This window comes from Engraulis encrasicolus, chromosome 16 (assembly GCF_034702125.1).
Source record: "Engraulis encrasicolus isolate BLACKSEA-1 chromosome 16, IST_EnEncr_1.0, whole genome shotgun sequence".
Lineage (NCBI taxonomy): Eukaryota > Metazoa > Chordata > Actinopteri > Clupeiformes > Engraulidae > Engraulis > Engraulis encrasicolus.
This window is the reverse complement of record NC_085872.1, coordinates 14564415-14587993: the sequence shown is the minus strand read 5'-3', so window position 1 is coordinate 14587993 and position 23579 is coordinate 14564415. Positions and strand designations below refer to the sequence as shown.

Sequence of the window (23579 nt, the reverse complement as noted above, 5' to 3'; positions counted from 1 at the left end):
GGCTACATGCATGTGGCTATGGATAGGACATGTAGGCCTACTTATTATTTTCCACCATTACCAAACAACAAACAACCGTGTTTTCGTTGCGAACTGGATTAACTAATGTTAAAGTGGCTATCGTGACACGTGACCTTTGATTTTTTTCTTCAACCAATTTCGGGTCGTTCTTCCAGCTACCTCCCGAGGTCGCGCTTTCCGCGTTTGGTCTTTTGTTTAGTGCCTACGCATGGGTCAAACTTTGCGTGGAGCTGCGCACGTTTACCGCCAAGTTCTTTTTCTATAAATACCAAACCTTGCGGTGAACTTGGCGTGCGCAGTCTTTTGTGCGTACGCACCCGTTATAAATGAGGCCCAAGGTCTCCACGGGTCATAGAATTTCTGGAATATCATGGAATTTCATGAAAGTTTTTCCAGTCATGGAATATCGTGGAATTTTCTTTACAGTTGTGTAGAAGCAAAGCGTTTTTTTTGTTGTTGTGTATATAACATTGTTTCTTACTGGTTTTACTACAACACTTGCCAGAGATGGTTTGATTTCACGCTGTAATGTGCAACGTTCTAGAATGCAACTAGTGGTGGCTTGGTGTCAATTGGCAAACATGCCTGGCAAATGCAGGTACATTTGCACTGTGCATTGAGGGCAGTGTTGACATTGTGTATGAGTTGTGCATGATTTTTTTTCTTTTTACGGAAGTGGTAATGGAAATTCATTTTTTTTGGGTCTGGAAAGTTGTGGAATTTTATATATGACTCAGAGTTGGAACCCTGTAAAGCCTTCTTCATTTATTTATTCTGGAAATATGCTAGCTCTGTGATGCAGCACATGCATGTCATGAAAAGTGTTGAAACAATCCACAAATTCATATATAATAATAATAATAATAAATGTCATACACCCATCCTGTCTTGCCACTCAGGTAACAAAGCGTGATGAGGACTCCTCGCTCATGCAGCTGAAAGAGGAGTTTCGGACGTATGAAGCTCTGCGTCGCGAGCACGACTCTCAGATAGTGCAGATTGCCATGGAGGGTGGTCTGCGCATCGCTCCTGACCAGTGGTCCTCACTACTGTACGGGGACCAGTCCCACAAGTCACACATGCAGTCTATAATTGACAAGGTGAGTTGGAGCATTTAACCCACTGATGCCTAAAGCACCTGCAAAAAACGCCTGCTGAATGCCTAAGCCCTTGTTGGGAGAGTTGCCCTTAGCCTATAAAAACCTAAATATCTCAGCCTCTGATGCACATTAAAAACATGAAATACGTTACATTTTAAACCCTAAGACCCTCATCTTGCATTAGAATGTGTTCATTCAGCTGTAACATACCCACATTTTTATTAAAAAGCAAGAATCTCAAGAGCCTGAATGCTGCGTATATGCGTCTCCAGGCACCAAAGGTTAAACAACATGCACGAGTCATCAGGCTAAAATGGGTTAAGGGGAAGTTTCACAGTTCATGAACTCTGACTAAAGGAATTTTAAGTATGTTAAAGCTTAGCATTTCCATAATTAGCAACATGATGGAGTAGTTCTTTATTGTGTATGTCATACAAATGTAAAATTGGACATAACATGCTTTTTAAAGCTATTTTTTTTTCTTCATTACATTACATGTTTTTTTCCCTGATGAGTTAGTCTACTGACTCTAGTCTCATGTGTTGTTATTGTTGCTCGTTTCTCCAGCTGCAGACCCCGGCGTCGTTTGCTCAGAGTGTTCAGGAGCTGACCATCGCTCTGCAGAGGACAGGTGACCCAGCCAACCTCAACAGGCTCCGACCTCACCTGGAACTGCTGGCCAACATTGACCCCAGCCCAGGTACAAGCCAGATGCCTTACTTTCCTTGGAGGATTAATAAAGCATCTCTACGCTAACATTAGCCTGAACGCTTATGTAAGCCACTTCTCAGCTGGTTCTAGTTGCCTTCTGCTTGGAACGGAGCCCAGGTCATGACGGATGGGGGTGTGCGGGGTGGGGCGTGACTGTCAACAGGAAAATCAATCAGCATGTCACTGATGCCAGAAATAAGACGGTGTAGGGAATCCAAGTGGTTTGTCAATGTTAGATAAGGCTGAGTGGATAACTAAACGTTGGGAAAGAAGGGAGTCACCGGAGCATCTTCAGATCATGTGGAAGTATAACTGTTTTATCGTGCAAGTGCTTCCCAATAAAACAGTTAATATACCACATTTTAAGATGCTCCGGTGACTCCCTTTTCTTTCCCTGCAACTACTAGTCCTTTCCCGTGACGCACCAGATTGTGAAGTGCAGGAGTGTGGACGTGGAGGATATCTCTCTTCTCTACTGCATACTTAATGTTATTTGATCAAAATCTACAGATGCCCCTCCGCCCACCTGGGAGCAGCTGGAGAAGGGTTTGGTTGCTGTGAAGACCGTGGTCCATGGGCTGGTGGACTTCATCCAAAACCACAGCAAGAAGGGAACTGATCAGCAACAGGTAAGAGTGAATGTGATGTGATGTGGGGGTGTATACTAGGGTTTAATATTTTTCCCGAAAATGGCATGAATCAAATCCCGGGATCTGACGGCCCATTTCCCGGGAATCCCGGGAAATCCCGTTTTTTTTTTTTTTTTTTCAAATTTTTTGATCTAGTCATGTAGAGGCTACAATTCAACTGTTCCTCCCAAACTGGCATTTTGTATCAAGTTGTTACTGTTTGTATCATTATTGGGAGAAAGGAATTAAGATTAAGCTCTCCTATCCACCAACACAATAATAATGAAGTGTAAGATGATAGCCTGTGCGCAGCATGCAGCGCTTATCAATGACGGTGGATTGTTGGTGGAGCTCACGACTTTCACCTATAAGTTTGATGCAACAGTGGGTTGGCTATTCTCCATTAAGGAATTGTGTTTGAGGTTGTGCGCAAATCATGGCACATTGTCCTTCACCTGTGGATAGTATACACGTCTACCGCCAGCTTCATGAGAACAATGTTTCACTGTCGGCTACTGTGATAAGCGGTGGGAAATATAGCCTATACGATGTCATCTCAATAGTGGAGTTCCGTGCATGGGATTTCATCTGGGTCAGTCAGAAATGGCAGTTTGCTTTAGCGCCAGGAAGAGTGTTTTTTCAAACAAGAAAACTGGTTCATCATAGGCAGGTATGCATGGCTAAACTGACTTTACCGTTTGCCCAAGTGCTATCGTTTTAATAGCACCGGGCGTCACTACAGTTAGGTGACCTCGCGCGCATAATAAACCCATTAAAATATAGGCATAGACTTCAGTGTCTTTCAGAGCAATATGAACCAATCAGCTCGGCTTTGCAACTAAACAAAATACTTTCCTGATGTCTACTTAACTAAAATAAGCTGCATTTTGTCTAATATTTGGAGACATCGCCTTGCCCTTTCTGCAGAGCGATTTTGGGAAGCGCCTCTCTCTCGTTCTCTCTCTAGTTCTCTCGCTCACACACAAAGCGACGCTTGCACTCTTCGCAAGACATATGTCACTTGACTCATCTTGTTGGATAGACCAGCCAAAATTGCAAGCTAGATAGCCAATAGTTTCGATTGTGCTGCTTGGGGAGGAGGCAAAATTGGTACAATTTAGGCTGCATGAAAGCATACACGTTAACTTTCACGTTGTGCGATGGATGGAGACAAGTTTGGAATCGCTCCCTCTCTCACCCTCTCTCGCTCACACACACACGCGCGACGTAATTCTCTGCACTCTTCGCAAGACACTTGACTCGTCTTATTGGATACCATCCAAACTTGTAAGCTAGATAGCCAATAGTTTCGATTGTGCTGCTTGGACTGGATGTATTTAAACTGTTAAAATTTAGGCTGCATTAAAGCATCCACACGTTTCAACTTTCACGTTGTGCGATGGGTGGAGACAAGTTGGGAATCGCTATAAGTTAGAGATTTTTTTTTAAACATGGGCTGGCAAGATGTAAATTACCTGCACTGCTTGAAAAAGACGATCGACTATGTGCCTCAGGCATCTTAAATACTAAAAACTAATAGGCGGATGGCGGGCGGATTCGGTTTTGGAAATTGGAGAAAAAACATTAGGGCGGGTGGATTAGAAATTCTGAGAAGCGGTTGCGGATGAAATAATACGTCAACCGCGCACCTCAGACATTGCTGAAATGGGCCTGTACTGCTGCTGCTTAAATGAGCCTGAAGTGTTACCGCTGCTAGATGGCACTGTTGCTTATGTTGCTGGGACAACAAATAGACACGCACTTAATTTTTTTCCCGGTTTCCCGTCATGGCTTTCCCGGGAAACGGGAAATTGTTTTGATCAGATTTCCCGGGAATCCCGGGTCCCGGGATTAAACCCTAGTGTATACTGATGTGGGATAATGTCGTCTGCCCTTGTGTTGACCAGTGGCGCATTCCAATATGCAGACTCCCTTCCTCCACTTGTGATTAAGTTCCCCCGCTGTCAGCCTAGCCACAACTATTTTTGGGGGACTATTCTTCTTTCACCATCCAGTTTGCAAATGAGAATATGACTTTAACAATTGAGCTTTTGCGAGATATTGAAATACAATGCTGTTGCCAATGATGTCATCATGACGTATTACTTCCTGGTACGAGGCCACAAGCACAAGTGGAAGACGTAAGTCTGCATATTGGAATGCAACCCAGGTGATGCCAGACAGAAATAAGCAAGCAGGAGAACTGTCAAGTGTGGTGCAGGATTACAGCTTTCGGTGCACCAGTCTGGTGTCCCTAGGCTGACTCTCGCCAGACCCTCATGTACAAGTACTGTATTTCCGCTCAGCTTTGTGAGGCGCCCACACGAAAGTCTGAAGGAGGACCCTCAGATTACCAAACAGTCACAGCCTCCGTATTTGTAACTCCTGCTTTTACTGTCTTTGCCTCATTTTCTGTCCCCTTTTTGCTCTCTCCACAGCCCCCACAACACAGCAAGTACAAGACATACATGTGCCGCGACATGAAGCAGAAAGGGGGCTGTCCCAGGGGAGCAAGCTGCACCTTCGCCCACTCACAGGAGGAACTAGAGAAGTAAGGAGGGCCAGTCTCAACACACACACACACACACACACACACACACACACACACACACACACACACACACACACACACACACACACACACACACACACACACACACACACACAGTGTGGTCACATAAGCAGGAAGGAAAAGCACATTTTAGTGTATGAATTAGGGTGGGGAAAGAAGGACTACAATGGGAGAGGTTTTTAAACTTGTAGTATCGATATTAGTCATACCACCACATGACACATGTTTGCTTTCAGACGTCTATCCGGGGCTTGGCCCTGTAGGGGTTGCCCTCATTACTTTTATGAATGTATAGCTGAGGTTTTTTTTTTCAGGTACATGTGTAAACCTTTTCTTTTTCTGTTGTTTTGTTTGTTTCTGCTGTTTTTTTCTCTTGTTCTGTTAGAGTGTCTATTGAGTAAATAGAGCAGGGATTCCCAAACTTTACCATGACGAGGTCCCCCATATACCAATAGATTCCAGCCAAGGCCCCCCTGACACGGGCCGTGCTACACTATTTCTCTATTACTCTTTCACAACCATAGTTTCCGTCTGTGTGTCAGTGCCCCATTGAGATTTATAAAATACCTAAGTCAGACATGAAATAGATTATTATAATGCAGATATCTACTAATGGAAATAATTTTTGCTTTTTTTGGTGTACATTAATACAATTTTATTATTTGCTATACTTCCAACCTGCCACGGCCCCCCTAGCACCCCATCGCGACCCCCACTTTGAAAACCACTGAAATAGAGAACATTTCCTCCCTCAGTGTAGTCTGTTTTGTCTGAGAGAATGCTGTCTGTGCTGGCAGGAGGAGGATAAGTTCCGACTTACCGTATCTTGCTTCCTCTTAGGTACCGCAAGATGAACAAGCGTCTGGCAGCTCGAATACCTGGTGTGCTGTTGCCTGAAGACGGGGTTCCCCTGGACGGGGTGCCGCGCAAATCTTCTCCGCTGACCAATGGGATCGTGTCGGCCGGCTCTGGTGCCCAGCTGGTGTCTCGCAGCACTGACCCCGCCTACGACCTCGGGATGCGGAAACCCAAAATGGACAGCGCCCCGGGCTCGCCACCCGACTCGTAAGTACCCAGAGTTCCTTTCTTCAGCTCACCAGACAGACACACGTGTGCCTGTGTTTTTTTATTATGTTGTGGATATTCGATGCTGTTTGGTTTACTGTTGTGATTCATTGTTCACAATTTGACTTATTTGCCCAATTTGATGCTGCTGCTTCTCAATTGAGGGTTGTTAAGGCTTGGACTGTCTTTTGGCCATAATTAATCTTCAACTATTATGCTTCAGTTATGTTTTTGATGGTGTCTGCGGCCATGCGGTTATCTTAATTCTAAGCATTCCTAGTCTGTGCCATCAATTCTCTGGGTTGTCTTTGTTATGCAGTATCTTTAGTTGGCTTCTCCTGTCCTCTAGTGCTGCTAGTGGGATCCTAGAACATGTCTGCCTGGCAGTTAGCTTGTGTACGAATCCAGTATTGTGGCTTAAAACATCTTGAAGGCCTGAACCGGTGCTCTGTTCTGATTTTTTTTTTTGCTGGGAATGTTGTGTGGGCGAATTTATGCATTACATTGGTTTTGCAGGCCGCTTTTAAAGGACTTTAGACGAGCACGCGTGTGTGCAGTGCACCACGCATTGAATGGCAGTTGACTGCTTTGTTGAGGCTAGAGCTGTATGTGTGGGTGCTTGATGTGCACAGTATACGCTGCTGCCAGAGGTTTGGTCACTTTTAGATAATGTGAAGATAAGCCATCTTTTTCAGAGGAGGCTCAGCTCATTTTATGTTTTCTCAGCAAAAACATTGCTCTTAAGTTTAGCATGCTGCGTGGGCAGCCGTGGCCTAGTGGTTAGAGAGTTGGTCTTTCAATCTAGGGGTTGCAAGTTCGAATCCCCCCTGACCTCTCCCTACATCTCCAACCATGGCCGAAGTGCCCTTGAGCAAGGCACCTAACCCCACATTGCTCCAGGGAATGTAACCAATACCCTGAAAAATAATAACTAAGTCGCTTTGAATTAAAAAAAATGAAAGCGTCAGCTAAGTGTAATGTAATGTAATGTAAGCTCATGCAGCTAGAACCAAACTCCTTTGATATTGTTCATAACATAGTGCTACTGTATTATTACTGATAAACCACAAACCGGTTGTATCAGTTTGATTATTATAACAAAATATATATTCATATATCTATGGTACTGTTGTTGGTCTTTAGTTAGAGTCTCTAATTGAAATATGAGGAACTTTTATCTGGGGAATATCATAGAAATGACAGTCCTAAAGAGGACTGCTTTAATCCATTGATGTCTAAAGCACCTGCAAAAAAGGCCTGCCGAATGCCTAAGCCCTTGTTGGGAAAGTTGCCCTCAGCCTACAAAAAACTAAATATCTTAGTCTCTGTTGCACAATAGAACGTGAAATAAGTTGCATTTACACCCCAAGACCCTCATCTTGCACTACAATCTGTTCATTCAGGTGTTACATACACACATTTTTTATTAAAAAAAGCTAAAACCTCAAGAGCCCAAATGCAGCTTTATGTGTCTCCAGGCACCAAAGGTCAAACAGCATATACGAGTCATCAGGCTAAAATGGGTTAAATGGACTGTTTTGCAGTGGAACGCAATTTGCATCTATCCACTAGTTACTGCACAAGATTGAGGCTCAAGGTACAGTCAACTGTCAACTAGCTAGTGATGAACCTCTTTCAAGGATAGGACTGTTTCTTTTTGGGGGGTTATTTGTTGAATCTCCTTGTGCAACAGACTTGGGCCAAAATGGTGTTGCTACAGAAAAAAGCTGGAGTTGGCCAAAATGGTGTTACTACAGAAAAAAAGCTGGAGGCACATCATTTGGTCTCCAGTCCATTTAAGTTGGCCTTGGCTTGTGTGCTTGTTTAGATTTGTTTTAGTTCAATTTAGGTCTGCATTTTACTGCATTGCCATTTGGAATTGATCCAGTGTTAACATCTCGGTGGAACCTTTGCTGTAGCAGACATGGTGTCATGTTGGGGTTGGACTGTGGATCACAGGGATGTGGTTTCCAATCCCACCCTTCCACTGCCTATTGTACTCCATGGCTCCTAGGCACCTAACTACACATTGCTCCTTGAGAGTATGCTGTCAAATTCTCAAATATATCAGTTTTATTTGTCTAATACATGTAACTAATGAATGGTCAAATTAATATTTACATGATTAAACCATTAGCAGAGCTCTACAAATACTGATGTGACCTGATAGCAAACCACTACTCAACAATCTATTGTTCAGGTCAATATGACCAAATCCATTAAGTTTCCTGTAATTTTCCATTGTCCTCGTCAACTCCATTGGCTCTTATCTGTCTGTTGAAGTCATTAGATTCATCACCCTTGTGATGCCCAAGAGCCAGATGCGTTGACCTCCTGTGGTCCTGTCATTGCCCATGCTACTGTGGGCTCTCGGTTCACACAAACATCCCTTGTCAATTTCCTTCCCAATCTTGTTAATTGTATCACTTAGACATCTGTTTATTGATCCCAGAGGGAAATTTAAGGTAACGGCTGCCACCATGTGTGGCGCCCCAAAAACAGTACAGTACAGTACAGTACATTACACTACATGGTGTAAAAATAAAGTACAGTGAAGTACATGCTAAGTGTGAAACAACATTGGGTAAGGATGAGGAGAAAAAAGATTCCATGGCTCCACATTGCAAAGATTACAACATCAAGGCATAGATTAAAAAACCCTCATATATCACATGAGAGGAATGTGGAACCTCATATATCACATCAGAGGAATGTGGAGTGCTGGAGTTACAATAGTATACATTTACGGTACTGCATGATACATTAGCCTTGACCTGTTTTATTCACTGCATACCCACAGGGTGGCGTCAGAGCACCTCCCGATGCCCAAGCAGATGCCCATGGTGCCCAGGCCTCCACAGATGTACCCCCAGCAGCAGACCGAGGTCTTCTACCAGGACACCCGAGCGCCACCATCAGGCTCCCAGTATGACCAGCCCCAGTACCAGCCAGGTGAGGTGGCTAAAAAAATCAACTGTTCACTAAGGAATGCTGATCATGGAGGAGTGCAAAGCAGGAGCACTTTGCCTCAAGGAAATAAAGTTGCTCAAAATTATGGTCAGACTTAGCTCCAGTTGTGGCTGTTGATAAGATCTGCCAAAGATTCCAAAGGCACACTGCTGGTAAAGTTAAGGAGCCTTTTCAACTTTACCAGCACTGTGCGTTTGGAGTATTTGGCAGACCTTATCAACAGCCACAACTGGAGCTAAGTCTGACCATAATTTCAAGGCTTTAGACATGTCTGTGATATGGTTATGGACTATTGGGGTCTAAATCCAGCAGCCCTTCAATACCTATTAAATAAAGCCTAAATTAAGTTGATATTTCACAGTGGACAATGGACATCTATGTTTACTTTGAAGATGATGCAGTGTATGATCTCCAACCAGAAGCTTAGGAAATCAAAAAGAGTCTTGTGTGCTTTAATGAGACTATTGCCTTTCCATTTGCAGTTTTGTTTGATTTTATTTCTTTGCTCTTGTTATACAGGTAACCCCTACCCCTACCAACCTCCGTATATGACACCACGGTATATCCGAAACCCACCACCACCAAATGACTCTACAGTACCCACCTACCAGGATTCTTACAGTAACTACGTTCCCGAACGGCCTTACCCTCCGCCCCACTCTGGACCTGCCTTCTCCCAAGTAAGCACTCATGGGTTCCCACCCCCACCCCACTACGACAGCCGTCGCCACACCCCTTACCCAGGGCACCCGCCACCCCAGCCCTTTGCTCCTCCGCGAGATGAGATGGTGAGGATGAGCCCGGTGCCTGTGGACGGTCCCCCTGCAGGCATGCCTCCTCCCCAGGGGGGCGCGCCCGGCTCCCTCTACCATCCCGACGCCCGGGAGAGATATCCACCTGAGGGCTATCCTCCTCCTGGACCCCATCATGGTCAGATGCGGCAATATGTAAGGGTAAGGACGGACGGCTCTTGATTACTGTTAATGTACCTTAAAAGCTTTTTGCTCTTGTTTTGTTGGGACACTTCCTTGGTCCATGCGTCTGTTTTTTGGGAGAGCAGAGTTTTTGACCACAGGTCTGTGTTGTTGTGCAGGATCCTTACAGCCGCTCCCAACACAGCCTGGACTACCTGCACCGCAGGCGCAAGGAGATCATGGCTCAGCTGGAGGAGAGGAAGGTCATCTCGCCCCCGCCCTTCGCGGCCTCCCCCACCCTTCCCCACTCTTTCCCCAATGACTACCCACAGGAGGTGAGTGTCATGCGTCCTGTCCTTGCGGGGGAAGGAGGCAGAAGAAGGGAAAAGCAGACGGTATACAAATCATCATCACCCAACCCCCAAAGTTCACATAAGGTGCATTCAGGCCGACTGAAAACCGTGCCGGTGCTCGTTCCTGCACCAAATCGCGAACCAGCCGTCGTGTTCACGCCACATATCTTAGCATTCGCGAACCGCAAAATACTTGTTTTTTCACAAAACATGGCCGGCAGCAGGTTCATCCGAGTAACACAGTCACGTGCGGAAATAGTTCTGAGCCCTGTATGAAGGTGGGCGGTTCGCAGATGAGCACTTTAGTGCCAAACGCAACTGGTGCGGGCACCGGCTCCGTTCTGGTCAGCCTGGAAACCCTAATAGTGCACTTTTCATTCATTAAGTACATCCATAATGCTGGACACAGACATTGATGAACTGTTTTATTGTCTCCGCAGTACCTTGAGGAAAGCTCCAAACCCTTTGGAAAGGGGCGTGAGCAAGACTATCCAGGTCAATATTCACCCTGGTCTTGCGATACCATAGGATCTTACATCGGCACCAAGGACCCCAAAACGAAAGACCTCATGGGCCCTGTTGAGATGATGGTGAGTACCCACGCAAAATTGGTCCAGAGTCAAGATGTTGTTTACTTTTACATTAACCAGTACAGTGAAAGTGATATGATAGATGGATAGATAGATGGATAGATAGATGGATAGATAGATAGATAGATAGATAGATAGATAGATAGATAGATAGATAGATAGATAGATAGATAGATAGATAGATAGATGAGTGCAGGATCTTTTGAGAACAGGCGGAGTGCTCATGCCATCATCAGGACTTTTTCTAGGATTTTTTGGCATGAGGGAGCATCATGGCAGGTTACAGGGGGTGAAGGGGGGTGTTCCCCCCCATGAATGAGAAATTTATTAGGGGCGCTCAAATACAGTGCCCTCCATAATTATTGGCACCCCTGGTTGAGATGTGTTTTTTAGCTTCCAATTATTTTATTTTTTTTCTAAATAATATGGGACCTTAATGGAAAAAAAGAGAAAAATCCAACCTTCAATACAAGTGCATTTATTCAGTGGGGAAAAAATCCCACATAAAGAAATAATTATTTGACATCAAATAATGTGTGTCACAATTATTAGCACCCCTGGTGTTAATATTTTGTACAACCCCCTTTTGCCAACAAAACAGCACCTAATCTTCTCCTATAATGTTTCACAAGATGGGAAAAGACAGAAAGAGGGATCTTCAGCCATTCCTCTTTGCAGAATCTCTCTAAATCATCCAGAGACCTGGGTCCTCTCCTCTGTACTCTCCTCTTCAGCTCACCCCACAGGTTCTCAATGGGGTTGAGGTCAGGGGACTGAGATGGCCATGGGAGGAGCTTGATTTTGTGTCTGGTGAACCATTTCTGTGTAGATTTGGCCATATGTTTAGGGTCATTGTCTTGCTGAAAGACCCAGTGACGACCCAGCTTCAGCTTTCGGGCAGAGGGCAACATATTTTGATTTAAAATGTCCTGGTATTTCAAAGCATGCATGATGCCATGCACCCTAACAAGGTTCCCAGGGCCTTTGGAAGCGAAACAGCCCCACAGCATCACTGACCCACCCCCATACTTCACAGTGGGTATGAGGTGCTTTTCAGCATGCGCATCTTTCGTGGTACGCCAGACCCACTTAGAGTGTTTGTTGCCAAAAAGCTCAATCTTGGTCTCATCTGACCAAAGCACACGGTCCCAGTTGAAGCCCCAATACCGCTTGGCGAACTCCAGACGCTTGCGTTTATGATTGTGAGTGAGGAAAGGTTTTCTCCGTGCATGCCTCCCAAACAGCTTGTTGGCGTGTAGACAGCGCCTGATGGTTGATTTGGAGACTTTGTGACCCCAGGATGCTACCATTTGTTGTAATTCTGTAACAGTGAGCTTTGGAGATCTTTTGATTTCTCTTACCATCCTCCTCACTGTGCGTGGTGGCAAAATAAACTTGGGTCCTCGTCCAGGCTTGTTTACCACTGTTCCAGTTGTTTTGAACTTCTTAATTATTCCTCTCACAGTGGATATGGGCAGCTGCAGTTGAGTGGCAATCTTCTTGTAGCCTCTGCCTGACCTGTGAAGGTCGACGCACATCTGCCTCACTTGTATGCTGTGTTCCTTTGTCTTTCCCATGTTTAAGAGTGGATAAGAGAAATGGCCTCGGTGTCACGTCATATTTATACCCCAGGGAAACAGGAAGTGATGAATTACTAATTAAATGTTCCTACATACTCTGGTAAACTTTGTAAACTACTGTAGAAATGACAGAAATGCTTCAATTATATTTATTTCCTGGGAATTGTTAAGGGTGCCAATAATTGTGGAACAGGTGATTTAATGAAAAATAATTATTTTTTAGTCAGGGATTTTTTTATTTTCTTATAATTCATTTGAGTTGAAGGCTACATTTTCCTACAATTTTCAGTGTGACAGTATTCTTCTGCAATAAACACTGAATTTATTTTAAGGCTTTTAACACATCTCAACCAGGGGTGCCAATAATTATGGAGGGCACTGTATATATATATATAAAAATAAAAGTATGAGGGTGCACCCACGGAGGTATGAGGGTGGAGCGCCCCTATTTCCCCGTTCAGAAAAAGCCCTGCATCATGGCTTAATTTCAATTTTAGATGAAAATTGCTTGATATATAAGCCCCCCACATTTGGGCTTACATGCCAAGGGTTTGAATCCGGCCTGGGTCATTTGCCATCCCTACCCTGTCTCTTTCTCCACGACTTCCTGTTGCTCTTCACTGTCCTATCGGAAGAAGCCCATAAAAATACATTTAAAAAAAAAAAGGAAAATTGCTTGATATAAAGTTTTGCAGTTCATCGGTAAGTGGGCAGTGTTGCCCTTTTGGTTTTGGCTTAGCCTGATTAAAGATGTGAGAGTGACTAAAATCTCCTCTTGTCATGTCCGATGGCACAGAGCGTGGAGGGGAAAACTCTGCGGGAGCCTCCTCTGGAAGCCCAGCGGCGTTCGGCTGAAGCCAAAGACGATGATCCCATCATCCCCTTCGGCTCCTTGCCCACCGTGTCCCGCTTCGGCGCCATCTCCCGCACCTCCAAAACAGGATACCAGACCACCGGCCCCGTGCAAGCCATGGCATCCTCACAAGGCACGGGACCCAAGCACATGACCACTGCAGGTATAGCTGAGATTTTTAAAATGTAAAGCCACTCCTGATTCTGATTGGTGTTGTTAACATTCGCTTTCTGTTCTACACCACAGAATTGATCCGCTATTGTTTGAAGCAATTTTTGGGAAAAACTGATTGTTCCAGCATTAGGAGATTGGGAGCTAACATTAGGAGGATCGGGAGCTAAAATTAGCCAGAACACGTTAATTTATGTGTATTTTGACTGCAAACAAAAATCTGTTCACACACAGCCCACACACTACAAGTATACATGGAGAAGAAGTGCACAACTTCTGTTCTGGATGGGCACCTTATGCAGCACTGCAACATTTTTTTTGTCCTTGTGGACAGAGGGAGACAACAGTGTCTCAATATGATGCTGTTGTTATATTTAAAGGGACACTGTGTGACATTTTTAGTTGTTTATTTCCAGAATTCATGCTGCCCATTCACTAATGTTACCTTTTTCATGAATACTTACCACCAGCATCAAATTCCAAGCATTCATTATGACTGGAAAAATTGCACTTTTCATACATGAAAAGGGGGATCTTCTCCATGGTTCGCCATTTTGAATGTCCAAAAATAGCCATTTGTACTTGGACTTGGACCATACTAGAAAATATGTGTTTATTACTTGGTAAACTTTCATGTAAAGATCAAATTTGGCAATAGGCAGCCCAGTTTCAACGAGCAGCATAGTTGCAGTACCTTTTTGGACCATTTCCTGCAGTGTCCCTTTAAAGATGGCTGAGAAACTGTCAAAAGGAAGTTGGAAGTGAATAACATTGAAGTGCAACTGCTATACTAATCGATGGGCAAAGAATGTCAGTGGGAAAGACATCTCCCTGATGGATGTGAATGGGATGTGGCGTTTTTTGAGTTTGTTTAGAGGACAGATGGGTGTTTTGAATGCCAGGGCCAGACAATGGGGGATTTCTGCTGCTTATTTTGGAGAAAGGGTTTCTAGCTGTATTTGTATGATTATTAAAGTGGTATGCAACAACCGCTGGAAAAAAGGATGGAATCACTTGTGTAAGAGGATGTAAATTCAGTCTTAAAGCAACACTCTCGGATTTGTGACATAGAGACTCTGTTTTGATATTCCAAGCAGTCCTTGTAATTCTGTAGGTTGCTGGTGCTAGGCTAGGCTAGTTTTTCCTGGTGAACCAGAAGCTATGTGTTGACGCCCAGGGGGCTGGGCTACACAAACCTTCTTAGTCCATGGGCCGGAGCAGAAGTTGGTATCACCTGGGGTGGCAAAGTCTATCAATGTTTTTTGTAATCCTCCATGCCTGAGGGACATTATTTGGTATGATAGCCCTCTGGAAGTGGTAGCTTTCTTATATTTTTACTCACTTTTATAATGACACCCAGTGCATTTCGCAATACATGCCTATATATGGATGTAGGCGTATGCAAGTGTCTGTGATGATGGGATATATTTTCATTGATGTTACATCACATGTAGACACCTTAGGGATTTTAAAAATATACAGTTTTGATGGATAATGTGCTGTCCTATGAATTATATAAGTCAAAATATATCCGTCATACACTTTTTCAGCAATATAATGCAAGGTTAGATTGATGCAGAAGCCTGTAGGAGGGTGGGTCAAATCCTAATACTTGCTATATCATATCTGTAGAGTGTGGGCTTTCAGAAAATATATGGGTTTGCTAGTTTAATATAAATTATACACCTATTTAGGCCAAAAACCCATAACTGTCTAATGGATTTCAATGGAAATCAATGCATTTCATTGTAATCCCAAACACATTACATAACTATGGTATAGAGGAATGTAGGAAGTTGGGAGATGTCACAATGCACATTATATCACATCTGGACTGTGTAGACCTTGGAAAATAAATGGATTGGATAGCTTAATAGAAATTACACAGTTATTTTATACCCACACCTCATGGCCGTCCATTAAAAATCAATGCATTTCAAAGTACAAAGTACTTTGCAGAACTACGGATAGAGGAAGTTGGGAGACCCCAGGTGGATAGGTTGGATTGCAACGTTTGCTATATCATATCTGGAGAGTGTGTGCTTTCAGAAAAAAACATGGGTTTGATCGCCTAATATAAGGTATGCTGCTATTTTAGGCCTAGAACTCAATTGTCCAATGGATTTGAATGAAAACCCATGCATTGCAATGTAATGCAAAGTATATTACAGAAATGTGTTGTAGATTAATGTAGGAAATTGTGAGTTGTCCCAATGCATATTATATCACATCTAGAGTATGTAGACCTTTAGAAAGTATATGGACTAGATCAATAATTCTCGAACTTTAGGCCTGGGCCCACTGGTTGGCCCTTACTGTATTCCAAGTGAGACTTGAAATCATTTTCTAAAAATCAAATCATATTTGTTTGTAGTGTATGTTTTGTTTTATTTATTCAGTCAGTGATGAGCCCTGAAGAAGTATGAACATTTCAAGGGGACCCCGAGTTGGAATAGGTTGGGCACCCCTGGATTAGACAGTTTGATACACATTACAGAGTTATTTAGACCCAAACCTCATAGCCGTCCATTGACAATCAAAGCACTTCCAGGTAATGCAAAGTGCATTACAGAACTAAGGTATAGCTCAATACAAGTTGACAGATCTCTCAATGCACATTATATAGCTACTGTACTGCACCTTGGAAAAACAAATGGGCTTGATATGCAGTAGAGTTATTTTAGACTCAAAACTCATCTAGCCATTGAAAATCAAATCAAACTAGGCTATATTACAGAATGAAGGTAGGACTAAAGTGTAACGGAGAAAAATGGAAGATGCGATTGCAATTGCACACACATCAGTTTCAAGAACAGTACATGGAGATCCTGCATAACAGTATTTTCATTTTGTCTGGAACTAAACTAGATCATTACTTTTTCTGAAAATGTGTCTTTTTTTAAACATACCGTACAATCTGACTTGCTGGGTATGTTGGGTGTGTTGACTGCTGTAGTGTCAAAGACAGATAAGACTAGGTACATCATGATACAGACAGAAATGGCATCAGGTGAGTCCTGTTTAATTTCATACGTGTTGTGACTAGATGTTTGAGAATGAGTAAGTACATGATGAACAATAACTATACTACAGACTTGTGAGAACACCAACCAGCGGGACTATAACTCCACAAACATGCTGGAGGGAAGAAGGAATCTCACAGGGATTTGATAGAAAAGATATTCAAGGGAAACTAGTACATGTGCTTTTGGTGGCTAGTACATTGATTGTTGCCTCTGAGTCCAATAGTAGAGTGAAGCACACAAAGTGAATTGAAATCATTGACTGCATGTGTAGAGCAGGTGGGGTCCTGATCTCTATCTTGGAAAGTAATCTCTTTTTCAGTGTTATTTCACAAAGGCTGGCCAATCATGCACATTGATACTGTTCAAAGGGCGGCATGTCTGGGTAACACACAGCATGACCTGACATTAAATCCAAACAACAAAGCTGGAAAAAAGAACCTCCATGTCATCTTCCTGGATCTTGCTGATGTCTTTGGCGCCATACCCCATGACCTTCTCCGAGTGATGTGCCTCCCCATTTAAGAAAGTGCCCATTTGAACAGGAACTGGAAAGAGGACTTTCAGCTTACATCAAGATGTGGCTTGAAGTTTCAAGATGTCCATTACCAATCTCACAACTTGCAGTGCACCAAGGCATGGCTACAGATGACACTGAATTCAGACATACTGTATTGTGAGATCAGTGGTGAGGGAAAAGGCATCACTTGTGGTTATTTAGTGTAATTGGAGACCTGCGATGGGAATGAGGCAGCATCAGCTCCCAAGAAGGCTGGAGATATTGGTGTATCCTTCAGTTTCCTATTCATACAGCCATTTCCTTTGAAGATTGCCCCCACATGCCCTCAGACAACCAGCTCATTATTTAGTACATTGTACCATAGAAAGGTACATCGCAGCCGGGAAATTGAAGTCTGCATTGAAGAAGTTAGATGCAGAAGGTTTGTGGCAATATACATCACCAAAACGTCTGAGGGATGTGGGAAGCAAGGGTCTCACAGCCACCAAAAGCACAGGTATGATCACCCTGTCACTTCCCAGTAAGGGTTTACAGTATGAAGTTCAAAGACACCCTCAAAAGCCAGAGGAACTGAGCCAGAGGCCCTTAGTGTCATGTGTTCTAAAATCAACTCATTACTCAGAAATTGAAACTGTTCATGAAACTTACCCCTATCATTCTCCAATTTGTTGCGCCAGCAACCAGCAATCACCAATGATGCTGATTGGATGGGGGAAAAGCCACAGGGCCCAACAAATGGCAAACAGCTCCTAAATTCAACTTCATCATTTATCATTCACCATGTTTTCTATACAGCTATAGCGCAAACACTGAATCTCTTCATGACTGGGTTTTTGGAAGACTAGATATAATAGCCCAACCTGGCTGATTATGATAATAGTGATGGAGATTTTGAAAATTATAATTCACACACATTATAATTTGTTAAAACAACATACCATAGGTGCAATTGCCATGTTATGTGTGAAGGATTCTGAATGCACTATTTGCTTTCTTTTCATTGAACAGTCATTGTGTCATTAAATTCTCATTTCTTCTTTTGCAAATGCCATTCTGAGAGTTACGTATCCTCATGACCTCTTGCCTTGTTCTAATTAATCTTGTTTTCAAACACTTGAGTGTCCACCTCCTGTAGACTCAAGTTGAGCCATTTTTGCAACCAAGACACTATGGTCTCTATCAAGATCTAATATGCCTGGTCAGCCATTGAATAGTACTTTCTGAAAATAACATCCACATGCCCATCAACTAGTCATCCACACGGTGTCAGAAACTTTTTCCATAACTGCAAGTAGGCTATATCATAAAAGGAGACCAGGCAACAGTTTTTCACTTCATGGGTGACCCAATACTACCAGTGCTTATGGGTTCGAGGTTCAACAAAACAAAATTGCCAAAAGAAAATCTCATTTCATGTAAAGAAGTAAGCGTTATCAAGTTTGTATTGATAGCACTCTGGCCCATTTTAGGACATCTTAGCATGCATCTCCAGCACATGCCTACCCTCACTTTAATTTATTAGAAATATAGGCTAAATGTGTCCTGGCCCACTGACTGAAAAAAAGATTATTTAACAGAATGTATGTAGGCTTTCTAAAGATCCACTGGATGTGACATTTGTGTTGTGATATCTCCCAACTTCCTACACTCCTCTACCTTAGTTCTACAATGTAATTGCAGAATTTGCATTTGCAATGCATTTCAATGGTCATCTAAAGTACCTGAATTATGTGCATTTAGCAATCTAATCCATATATTTTCCAAAGGTTCATAATGTGCATTTAAACACTTCCTAACTTCCTCTATCCCTACATAAGCTCTGCAAAGTCCTAAAGATTTCATACTTTTAAATGCATTGACGGCCTTGAGTTGTGGGTCTAAAATGGGTTATTTGTAGTAAGCTATCCAATCCATATTATATATTGTCTTAGGTCTATACACTGTAGATGTGATATAATGTGCATTGAGGCATCTCACAACTTCCTACATTCCACTATATCTTAGTTATGTAATGTGCTTTGCATTACATTGAAATGCATTGATTTCCATTGAAATCCATTGGACAGTTATGGGTTTTTGGCCTAAATAGGTGTATAATTTACATTAAACTAGCAAACCCATATATTTTCTGAATGCCCACACCCTACAGATATGATATAGCAATCATTGGGATTTGACCCACCCTCCTACAGGCTTCTGCATCAATCTAACCTTGCATTATATTGCTGAAAAAGTGTATGACGGATACATTTTGACTTATATAATTCATAGGAAAGTACATTATCCATCAAACCTGTATATTTTTAAAATCCCTAAGGTGTCTACATGTGATGTAACATCAATAAAAACATATACCATCATCACAGACACTTGCATACGCCTACATTCATATACAGGCATGTATTGCAAAATGCACTGGGTGTCATTATAAAAGTGAGTAAAAATATAAGAAAGCTACCACTTCCAGAGGGCTATCATACCAAATAATGTCCCTCAGGCATGGAGGATTACAAAAAACATTGATAGACTTTGCCACCCCAGGTGATACCAATATGTGAAAATTTGGCCTCTGGCTCATGTACTATCTGGTGCACCTGTGATTCGCTCTCCTCCTCCGTTTACGAAATAAACGGGGCAGCTCGACGAATCAGGATCGTAGGGAGGGATTTCAGTGGGTATGACGTTTATCGAACGCAACACCCTCCCCCTGGGTAGTTCGGCTGTGCCCGCCCCCTCCCTGAATCACAACAGTAATGGCGGCGTGCGAGGAGTTATCATGCGTCGGGATGGAAGCAGCAATTTCAGCAGTGTTATCCAAAATACCTCAAGTTGATTTTCTAAAGGACGTTGTTCTGTTTTGGTTCCGGACCTAGCGGCGCTTACGTGACGACACGTCCTACGGCACAAAGCTTCAACGTGAGTGGTCGAAGTGTCATGTCATTCATATGAGGTTGCTCCAACCGCGTGCAAGCATCTTTTGACTAAACCCTGCCTGCGGAGACGCGTGAAAGGGCAGTGTGCCAGTAGCCTGTTACTTACAGGCTACTGGTTCACCAGGAAAAGGCTAGTTCACACCATCTGCAAATCCACATAAACATGCTGCCGAGAGTGGCCAAAATGCGTTAAGCCTGTACGTGGTAAGGAGAATGCCGTTCATATCTCTGTGCCATTCAAGTATTCGCGAGCATCGATGACCTTCTAAAAGCGACTTGTGTTTTTAATAACTATGACAACAAAGCATAAAATTGCGAGGGCTTGAGAAGTTGTTTAGATAGCTCACGCTGTATTGAGGGATGTTACACACAGCCCCAGAAGAGCAAAAACAGCTCGAACAATGCGAATATTGACAGTGCCAGTGAGAACATGCAGGCAAGATAATGGCGTATCGCGAGTGGAATACTTAAATTAGATTTCACGGTTGTAATGGAGGCCAACTAACAGAGTGTGGAGTGGAAACCACCCTCCCAACCTCCCTCCCAAAGCCTCATACAGTATAGGTAGCGTTGAGTTATAGGACTGGTCCTCTAGCTTAGCGGCATCGTGCTGTGGCGGCCCGAGGTGAATGGACTACACAGGAACACCTCAGTTGCACAGGCACGCTAGAGGGGGAGTGTGCACGCTTGTCTGGTCAAAGCAAGCAAAATAAGGATGAACAGCTCCCTGAAAGTAGTTTTTGGAACATGGCATTTCTATTCATTTGCTTCCTTGTTTGCGAGCTTTGCACTTTGGCTAGACGGAGGCAATGCAGTTACTTGCACAATCAACAGTCCAGTCTGTCAACATCCAATACAATTCACGACTTGCCCTGCCCTACCCTTAGTTCATGTATTAAGTTGATATTGTTTAGGTGAGGCCTGTGTTATTAACAGTGTTATTAATTCAATTATGAACCATGGCCTGTTTGCGCAAGACACAGATGCCTCTTTTCCACTGATGGTTTTCTGGTAGGCCTACAGAGCGACTCGGCCGTCCCTTTTTGCATTACGATTAAGCTGTGTCGTGCCTATTTGAAAAGTAAAAAGTGCCGGCCGAGTCGCGCTGTTTCGAGCTGTATGCCTACCAGAAAAACGGCAGTGAAAAAGAGGCAAAAGATGGCCGTATTCTCGTTTCCACTCCCAGCGACTGATCACTACCTATGGCCCAGATGGAGAACCTTGCCAATGTAAAACCGTACCAAACAAGTTCCGTCGACCTTTCATGCATATGAGGCACTGTGAACCTGGCACTGTGTAATGTAAAAGTGGATATTGAGGTCCATGTCAGAACCCCTGAAGTTCACATTTCACTGCATTGGATTCACAGTTTGCGCAGGCTTTGTCATGAACTCCCACCCCAGCAGAACATTAATATATGTTGCTCTATGACCCTCAACTCAAAAGAAAATTAAATGATTTTGTTTTGAATTTGTTTTTCAACTATAATAATGATGGCTTTTCTGTTGTACCTTTTGAAACATTTTTTTTGTTTTTGTTCATACATCATGTTCTCGTGTCATGCTACTGTGTATTTGACTTTTTAGATGCGTCCTAGTATCTTTGTAAGAGAGTATGTCCGTCTGTCGGTCTGTCTGTCTGTCTGTCGAAAATGCATACTTGAAATTGTTATGCCCTCCTGTGTCCACAAGGCGGCAGTGCATAGACGGCCGCCTGTCGGACTTTTGTTTAGTGTGGGGGTCTGTTCTCTTGTGCTTTTCTTGATATCTAATGTGGTGTGCTGGTCCACAGCGGAGTACTCCTATGGAAATCACGCTGCCTGGGGAGGGGCCTCCTACCCTCCACACCAGAACATGGCTGCTCCTCAGGGACACTTCAGCGAGCGGTCAGTGTCCTTTGGCTTGTAATTTATCAAAGGCATATCTTAGTGCTTGATGTGCAAAATGGTTGTGTGTGATAGTTAGCAACATTAATGTTGTATGCATTTTCTTTGTTGAAAACATGTATTAGTAGTTGTCTTGCTATTGTGAAACCAAAAGCAAAAAAAAAAAAAAATGTGATGGTTTGCTCCTGACAAGTAATCACAGGAGAGCTGATGTGCCTTTGACTGACTAACTAACCTGTGCTGTCTCCTCCACCACATGATCCAGGCTGCCCATGCCTCCCTCTGACCGAGAGCAGCTGAAGATGGAGCTGCAGCAAGTCAATCAGCAGATCAGTCAGCAGACACAGGCCCGTGGCATGGAGGTGTGTGTGGTTTTTAAACACTCGTTTCAACTCCCTACACTTACCTCCCACACATGCTGAGTTTGATACCACAGATATTTATTTACAGCCTATGATCTGTAATGAGAATCTAGTCAATCTAGTTTAGTCTTGTCTAGCAATCTAGCCCATAAGACTAAAACCATAGCTGTCATGGTATACTGCTACAGAAGTGGGTCTTAGGTCCATGTGCAAGTTCCAGTAGCCTCGCGCGCCATCCTACGTACTTCTGCCAAAAGATTGGCTCTGTACTTGGTCTGATTACTGTTTTCTGTGGAGCGATGTTGAGCGGTAGGATCTGGCTGGCCATCCCTCCCTAGAAAACAGCCAACAAGCAAAGAGACAGGTTGGTGGGGGCGAAAGGGGAAGGGTGCTCGTGACGATGACGTTAACGCCTGTGCTATGTTGTTGTTGAGTAACTGTCGGCGATTGGGTGAGAGCTGTCTAATCTTTTCAAACCAGAACTGAGTGCAAACTTCCCGCTTCCTACAATTGCGTCAGATCAAACAACCTCCAGACCATGAATACGAAATGAAATGGTAGGATTATGGGATGGTACGGACCAGGCTAAAGTTCTAAAGTCCAGTTCCTGTTACTTAACCCATTGATGCCTAAAGCACCTGCAAAAAACGCCTGCTGAATGCCTAAGCCCTTGTTGGGAAAGTTGCCCTCAGCCTATAAAAACCTAGCCTGAGTATCATCCTCCGTAGTGACCGCGCTGGCTCAATACTTTCGCTTGCTGACCACGGAGTCTGACCCTGCAGCCACCCCCGGCAGTTGGAAATTATCTCACTTAATGAGGGAATTAGCCTTTCGCAAAACCCCTCCCACAAACGGCCGCCAACCAATCCGAGCTCAGCAACGGTAACTAAGGAGTGTAGAACTTGTCGAGGTCCGTCAAAAACCTACGATTTCAGGGAGACATACAACGTGTGCCTATGGCACCGTCAGGGTCCGACACCATCTGAAGATTAATTAGGACCTCATTTTTTTCACTTTCCCGAAGCAAAAACCTCAAGCGGACTGATAACAGGGATGGATTAAGCCATGTGAAGGCTATTAGCTCCAGGTGATCATATTTAAAATTAGCAGGCTAACTGTGCAATCGTCTTGTTTGCTAATATAGCCCCCTTCCCCCTTGCATTTAGCTGGCAGAAAACGTACCCTAAACAAATAATCAATGCATCGCTCAGACTTAAGGACAATATTATATGATATTATAGTATTGGATCCACGGCATTATGATTCAAATTTTATTGGGAAACTACTAGTTGCGTTGTTTAATATGCGCCAAATGCACAGCCCACGG

General features: G+C 43.5%; 1 protein-coding gene across 2 annotated transcripts in view; it reads left to right on the top strand.

The window, feature by feature from the left end:
- Window positions 1-23579, top strand: part of rc3h1b (ring finger and CCCH-type domains 1b) — a 35000-nt gene that overhangs the window by 5644 nt on the left and 5777 nt on the right. Inside the window, exons 6-17 of one of the 2 annotated variants that reach the window (XM_063218764.1) lie at window positions 921-1121; window positions 1689-1821; window positions 2343-2461; window positions 4900-5012; window positions 5874-6098; window positions 8899-9050; window positions 9588-10021; window positions 10162-10317; window positions 10776-10925; window positions 13302-13521; window positions 21797-21890; window positions 22156-22252. In XM_063218764.1, coding sequence (XP_063074834.1) covers window positions 921-1121; window positions 1689-1821; window positions 2343-2461; window positions 4900-5012; window positions 5874-6098; window positions 8899-9050; window positions 9588-10021; window positions 10162-10317; window positions 10776-10925; window positions 13302-13521; window positions 21797-21890; window positions 22156-22252 — 2094 coding nt within the window. Of the gene's footprint in view, window positions 1-920; window positions 1122-1688; window positions 1822-2342; window positions 2462-4899; window positions 5013-5873; window positions 6099-8898; window positions 9051-9587; window positions 10022-10161; window positions 10378-10775; window positions 10926-13301; window positions 13522-21796; window positions 21891-22155; window positions 22253-23579 lie in introns of both variants that reach the window. The other variant, XM_063218763.1, reaches the window with a different exon arrangement.